This window comes from Indicator indicator, chromosome 29 (genome assembly GCF_027791375.1).
Source record: "Indicator indicator isolate 239-I01 chromosome 29, UM_Iind_1.1, whole genome shotgun sequence".
Taxonomy (NCBI): Eukaryota; Metazoa; Chordata; class Aves; order Piciformes; family Indicatoridae; genus Indicator; species Indicator indicator.
The window spans coordinates 7,111,817-7,118,505 of record NC_072038.1 but is presented as its reverse complement, the minus strand read 5'-3'; the positions used below and the strand labels follow the sequence as shown (position 1 = coordinate 7,118,505).

At 62.1% G+C, this 6,689-nt stretch overlaps 1 protein-coding gene across 1 annotated transcript; it reads right to left on the bottom strand.

Annotated features, from left to right (window-relative positions):
- Positions 1 to 1,653: 1,653 nt before the first annotated feature.
- ENGASE (endo-beta-N-acetylglucosaminidase) lies at positions 1,654 to 6,167 on the bottom strand. The gene is made up of 14 exons (XM_054394068.1): positions 5,851 to 6,167; positions 5,599 to 5,675; positions 5,258 to 5,459; positions 4,827 to 4,975; positions 4,553 to 4,710; positions 4,316 to 4,464; positions 3,971 to 4,136; positions 3,517 to 3,620; positions 3,206 to 3,314; positions 2,930 to 3,102; positions 2,576 to 2,741; positions 2,383 to 2,483; positions 2,174 to 2,288; positions 1,654 to 2,046 (listed from the first exon to the last, which is right to left on the bottom strand). The coding sequence occupies exons 1-14, from the start codon at positions 6,165 to 6,167 to the stop codon at positions 1,654 to 1,656; spliced, it is 2,379 nt and encodes a 792-aa protein (XP_054250043.1).
- Between the last annotated feature and the right edge of the window lie 522 nt (positions 6,168 to 6,689).

The window sequence follows — 6,689 nt, the reverse complement described above, 5'->3', positions numbered from 1 at the left end:
TTAAAGGGATTTTTTGTTAAGAGGAGCTTGCAACTCGCTTGCCATCCCTTTCCCCTCCCTCCCCTCCATCCCCTGACGCACCCAGGGCTCACACCCCGCAGGGAGCAGCCCTGAGCAATGCTGCTCATGGCCCCCTGCACTGAGCGGGGACCAGGATCCTGCTCCTGCTCCCACCTGCTCTGTGGCATGGGACACGCTCGTGGCCCCCCGTCCCTGTCCGAGACAGCAGGACCCTGCCAGCACTCAGCGCAGGGTCTCGGCCGTTGCATAGCCTGTGGGGCCCAGCCCGACCCCCCGGGGTTGCTCTGCAGCAGCTGGCATGCCAGGTCCAGTGCCAGTGTTGCAAAGCACTGCAGAGCCCACCCTGGGTTGCAGGCCTGGCGTCACGCTCAAACCCCACCCCCCAAACACACACACATACCCCTGTCCCACGTGGCTCTGCCACTCCTCAAACCTCACTTTATAGTCTGCAGACGGCCCCAATGCTCCAGCGACGAGCTCCCCCTTTTCTATTCCCAGTGTACATAGCCCCGGCCGCCCTGGCCCCGCGCCCCCGCCCTGTACAAAGCTCCTTCCATCGCTGTATTGGCTTCTTCCTTACAGCAAAACCCCTGCGCCGGCTGCCGGCGCGCAGGCTGGCGCTGGCCCATCCTGTATGCTTAAAAGGTGTGACCATTCTAATAAACAGTATTATTATTATTATTATTATTACAAGGATTATTATTATTATTATTATTGAAATTATTAATAAAGATTTCTTTCTTCAACCAGTGCGACTCAGGATTTGACTGGGGCATGGGTATGGGGCTGTGGCTGGCTGTCCTGGCACACCTCTGGGCAGCAGGGCTGCAGCCTGTGCCAGGTAAGGGCGGGGAATGCGCCAGGGCCCCCACTCTGGATTTGCCATTGCAAGGAAGTGAGGTGCCAGCCCTCCCCTGGCTGTGCTGAGCCCATCGTTTTTCAAACCGTCAGATAATTCATCTCAGAGCAAGTCCCTCACCAGAGGAGCAGCAGCTTAACTGCTGACATATTAATTTTCCTGACCAGGAGCCAGCATTGTTTGTGGGGCTGAGGCCAGTGCTTGGGGGAGAGCTGGGGCTGGGCGACCCCACTGCGCCTTGTGCCTCCCTGCCTGCTAATTGCTTGCTCACCAGACTGTGAGAAAATAATTGCTGCTATAAATTTTCTCTCCTTCTCCACAGAAGCTGCCCAGGGGAGAGGCAGTGCGGGTGCAGCCGTTGCCAGTCCACCCTGCGGAGAAGGCACTGTGGGCTGGGTGGTGCTGGGGTAGATCCACAGTGGATGGGCACAGTGACTGCCTGCACTGGGCTACTTCTCGGCACTGAAAATTGCAGCATACCAGGTGGGTCCCTAGCATGACTGGGTGCAGGGCTTGGGGGTCTCAAGGCAGTTGTCACAGCCTGGGTGTGCTCAGCTGGCAGACAGCAAGAATCGCAGGAGTTGGCAGGGGTGTCCCTGGGCAGTCCCTCACAGGACCTTGGTCAGCATCCAGCAGGCCAGAGGTGAGAGGAGCGTGGCCCATCGGTGTGATGAAATACCTTCACCTTCTAAGCTCCTTGACCACAGCCCACCCATGAGCATAGATGAGACACAGATGCAAGGCTGCACCACATTCAACCTTTAATCCCCGTCTCAGCTGGTGCCACTGGCCGGCTCGGAGTAGACTAGCACCAGCCGCCCCCAACGGAGGGGGTCCACAGGCAGTTCATCCCTCAGCACCGGCTCCACCAGCAGCTCCAGCTGGCAGGACTGCCCAGCTGCTGGCCGAGGCACCAGCAGGCCCACAGCACGGTACAGGCAAGAATGTGCCAGCCCCAGCAGCTGCGGCTGCGTCTGGCCCTGGCGGCAGCGAGCACCTTGGCTGAAGACACGGAAGCAGCCAGCCCGGCCGGGAGCGAAAACCCAGCGGAGGGTGAGGCTGAGCGAGAGCTGCCCAGTCTCAGGGCCGTCCTGCCACCAGAGCTGTGAGGCCGCCAGGCTCTGCACCTGCGGTGGGGAGGCTGCCACGCTGGCCGCATCCAGCACCTGCAGAGGGAACCACAGAACTGTTGGGGCCAGGGCTGAAGGAAGCATCGACCCACAATCCTACCCACCCACTCTCCTGGCACGCATGATGCAGCACTGGGGCAGGTGACTCCCAGCAGGCACTCACCCGAACCTCCCCAAGGAGGCAAGTGAAGGATGTCTCCTGCGGGCTGGTCTGGTGGCGAGACACGAGCAGGGAGAGGTCTCGCAGGCTGCAGTCCTGCAGGTCCAGCTCATAGCACCTGAGAATGAAGGAACAGAGCTCATGCAGTGCTGGGGGGTCCTAGAGGAGAGCCATACCCACCCATGGGCACAGGGTGCTGGCATGGCACTCACCGGCTGGTCCAGCCATTGGAGCCACGGTTACAGGCAGCAAGCAGCTTGGCAAGGCTGGGTGGTGGTGCAGGGAGGAACCGAGGGTGGTGCCGGCCATTGGGCTCTGATGGAGTGAGTGGGGTTAGAGGGTGAGGGGCTGAGCTGCTCCTGTGCCCTGCAGTGAGTTCTTACTGTAGAGCGCACAAGGGGAGGCAGGGTCCTCACCAGGCAAGGAGGTGATGTTGCCCTCGTGGCAGATACCCGAGTCCCAGGTGGTGATCTCCAGTGACACTGTGAACTCATCAGGGTGTGGCCCCTCTAGCTTGTAGAGCAGGGTCAGGAAGAGCTTGGGGGGCGCTGGCATCTGCAAAGAGAAAAGGCTGATGACCCCAAATCCACCCAGAAAGAGAAAGAGAGACAGGAGAGAGAAAGAGAAGATGCATCAGGTTAGGTCCGCTGGGCAGTGCAGGCAGAGAGCTGCATAGCTCTGCCCAGGCCATGTGGCCCACGCTGGCACAGCACCAGCCCAGTGCTGAGGTGGTGACAAGAGGGCTTCACCCCAACTCACCCGACAGCCACTTGCTCCTCACCGGGGGGGATGGTCCCCTGCACCCTCAGGGAGCTGCCCCCACACCAGGCGTCCTGCAGGCAGCAGCTGGTGCTCAGCCTGCCCTTGCGTTCCGGGTACAGGGGCTGGATCTCCTGCGCGCTCAGGTTATACCAGGGCCCAGCCTCTTCCTCCTGCAGGACAGGGTGAGCTGGATCAGACACAGAGCAAGAAGCAGGGACCCCGTGCCCAGCCCACCACTGCCAGGCTGTGGCAGAGCCACTGCCCTGCACCCACCTTTCCATCCAGGAACCTGCTGGTGCCCATGCCCAGGCTGAAGGAGGTGGCAAGGGGCAGTGTGCAAATGCTGTGTGTGGGCAGGTACTCAGCCAGCAAGCCCCAGAACCTGGAGGAAAAGGTAGGTGTCAGAGCAGAGACTCCTGCTATGGTTGCTGCCCGGGCACAGCCTTGGGCATTGCCTCAGCTGGGGCAGAGTGGGGCCAGACTGGTCCTGGCCAGCAGCCATGGTCTCCTGGCAGCCCTCCTGGCCTGGGGTGCTCCCAGCCCCATCTCCCACCATGGCCCCTGCCGTGCTGAGCAGCCCTCACTTGTTCTCATTCTGCAGGAAGTTTTCCTCGCCCAGGTGCTCATAGACCCATCCAGGAGCAAAGATGGCTGCAGAGAGGCCATGCTGGCGGATCAGGTGCAGGGACTGCAGAAACAAGTGGTGAGCAGCACGGGCTGGGCCAGGCAGTCACCTTATCACCCACCTTGTCCCCACTCCCCCGGGTCCCACTGGCCCTGTGGTAGGGCAGAACAACACCGTGGGGATGCACAGTGGTATCTCCCTTTCCAGGGACAGCAGCACCAGGATCCCTCAGCTCCCTCTCCATGCATGGCTGGCAACCCAGCAGCTCCAGTTCCCCCACTCCTCACCACTGCATGCCCTGGATAGCAGCCCAGGATGGCACAGAACAGTACAGGCACAGCCATCAGTGGGAGTTCAGAGGGCATTGGGGGGAGGCCCGAGGTCCCACTCTGTCCCAGCCCCAGCGTACCCACCTTGTCAGTGTTGAAGCCACCACCAATCACCTCCCCACGGGCAAAGACATCAACACCAATGTAGACATCAGTTTGGCGTGGCCCAGCCAGCTCCCGTGTGCGCTCCAGGTGCGCCTCCTTCCAGTTGTAGTTGGTGAACAGCCCATCACAGGCATCAAAGAACACCCTGGAGACAAGGGTCAGGGTGACAAGGGAGCCACTGCAGCTGTACCCACAGACCACCCCACCAAGGGTTGCGTGAGCCATGCCCTGACCACCCCCCAGAGCTGGGTTTGGGTTGGGCTCATGCCTCCACCCAGGGCCAGTTTTGCCTGGGCAAGATGGTGGGGCAGAGCCTGGCCTCACCTATTCTCCTCGTTCAGCTCATTCTGCCACCTCAGGGTGCCGTTTCTCAGGATGCTGTCATACCAGATCACCAGTCCTCCTGGCACAGTGCTGTGCACCTCTGCCGTCAAATGCCGCAGGAAGTGGGGCAGGTTCCCCACCGCTGCTGCCTGACAGGAGAGAGCAGGGGTAAATAGGCATGGGACAGGCAGGAGGAGGGTGAGGACACTGAGGAGGCAGGGAGGGGGGCAGGCTCACGCTCAGGGTGTTCTCCAGGTTGATCAGCCAGCCGTCGAAGCGGTAGTGCTGGGCAATGCGGGCCAGCTGCTCGCTCACGGCACGGAATGCCTCCTCCCCACCAGCCAGGAATGCCTCACACAGCTTCTCCCCGTCCGTCCACTCCGTGATGAACGTGCCTGGGGAAGTGGCAGAAGCAGCCTTGGCCACATACTCTGGCAAACCCACCATGCACCTGGGGCTCCCCCAGGCCTGGTCCCACAGCCACCAGCTCCGCAGCCGGCCCTGCCCTCACCCAGAACAGGGACACCATTCTTGTGCGCCGCGTTGGTCCAGCACACAGGTGGGATGGTGACGGTGTGGTGGCTGAAGTAGACAAAGATGTCGATGTACCGCCAGTGGTAGAAGACATAAGGGTTGCGTGTGTCTGAGCCCTGGATGAACCTGCAGTGCCAGAGAGGGAAGAGGGTTGAGCAATGCGGGAAGGACGCCGCAGATGGCTGTGGGGCTGGGTAGGAACCTGACTCATGCCCCAGGAGCCAGGCAGAGCTGTGGTGCTGAGCCACCTCTGTGGACCACGGCTAGGGCCAGCCCAAGCAAAGTCAGTGTGAATCAAACTCCTCCATCTTTGCCTGCCTGCAGCCAGGTCAGCAGGAAACAAATCACACAGAAATAGAAGAGGTCTGGGGGTTGAGATGTCGAGCCTCTCTGCTGCCCAGTGCATACCTGTCAGCAATGTACCCGCCACGCATGTCATGGCACACCAGAGTCCGGGGTCTCTTGCTGTGGAGTGGGGGCTGGCGCTTTGCCAGTGGCACCGTGGAGATGTTGAAGTCATCGTTCCCATCAGGCTTCCAGGCCAGCAGCTCCTCCAGGCCAGACAAGAAGAAGCTGACAGGCTCTGTTGTGTTGATGTCAAAGTACCTCGCTGGAGTAGGTGGAGAGAAAGGGCATGGGGTCAGCAGAAAGCGCTGCTCATGAGTCTTGGCATCGGCACCAGCACTGGCACCAGCACCTGGCACTAGCATTGCCACCAGTACGGGTACAGGCACCGGCAGCAGCCTCACCTGGCAGGGGCTGCGGCTGGGTGCTGATGGTGTCGTGCAGGACGGTGGTTCCCCGGGGTTCCGCCGCCGGCTGGAAGCTGCCCGGGAAGGGAGTTGGGGGTCAGCACAGGCCCCGGTGCTGCCCGGGCACCCGCCGCCGGGACGGGCCCAGCACCGCGGCCAGCGCCCGCCAAGTCCTGCTGAGCCCCGGCATGGGCACCTATGGCGAACCCGCTCCCGGCCCGGTCCGGCGGCGCTCACTCCGCCGCCCACCTCCTCCGCCGCCTCCCGGCCCTCTCCGCCTCCGCTTCGGCCTCCTCCGCCGCGGCCACGGCCCTCTTCCCGCGCCGCCCAAGCCCCTCCTGCGCTGCCGCCATTGCTTTGCTGCCGCTGCTGCTCTCACACTGACAGCGACGCGGCAATGGCCGCGACCTGGTCCGGCTCGCCCGGAGGCGCGGCCCGCGGAGCCCCGCCCGCAGCGGCTCCTGCTCCGGCTCCGGCCGCTGCCGCGCACCGCCCCCAGCGCCCCGCTCGGCCCGCCCCGGCCGCGCTCGGCACTGCCTGGAGCCTGTGTCTCGGGATGGGGACATGTGTCCAGGAATGGACATGTGCTGGCATGCAACATGTGTGCTGGGATGGGGACGTGTTTCCCAAGATGGAGCACTTGTCCCAGGATGGGATGTATGTCCCAGGATGGGACACATGTCCTGAGATGGAGGCCACGTGTTTTGGGATAAACTGCATGTCCCAGATAGGATGTGTGTGCTTGGATGTGGCGTCTGTCCTGGGATGGGGCCACGTATTCTGAGATGGACTGTGTGTCCCAGGATGGGACATACATCCTGAGTCAGGCTGTGTGTCCTGGGACAGGGTTGTGTGTCCCTGGGTGGAATGTGTCCCAGAAGGCAATATGTGACCTCAAACAGGCCCTGCTGGGCAAACTGGGAGAGAGATGGTCTTCAGGGTGGCCAGCCCACAGCAGGCTGCCCACCACTCATGCCAGCAGTGCCAGCTGTGCCTGCCACCCAAGGGGCCAGGTGCTGCCATGGGCTTTGCCACACCATGGGGCTGTGATGGGATGCTGGGCCAGCCGTGAACAGGGAATGCAGGGT

Coding starts and splice junctions, on each gene's coding strand:
- ENGASE (XM_054394068.1), bottom strand. CDS start 6,167: ATGTCCCCATCCCGAGACACAGGCTCCAGGCAGTGCCGAGCGCGGCCG. Junction 4,976..5,257: donor GGCGGGTACATTGCTGACAG/GTATGCACTGGG, acceptor CTGGCACTGCAG/GTTCATCCAGGGCTCAGACA. Junction 4,465..4,552: donor ACCTGGAGAACACCCTGAGC/GTGAGCCTGCCC, acceptor CTCTCCTGTCAG/GCAGCAGCGGTGGGGAACCT.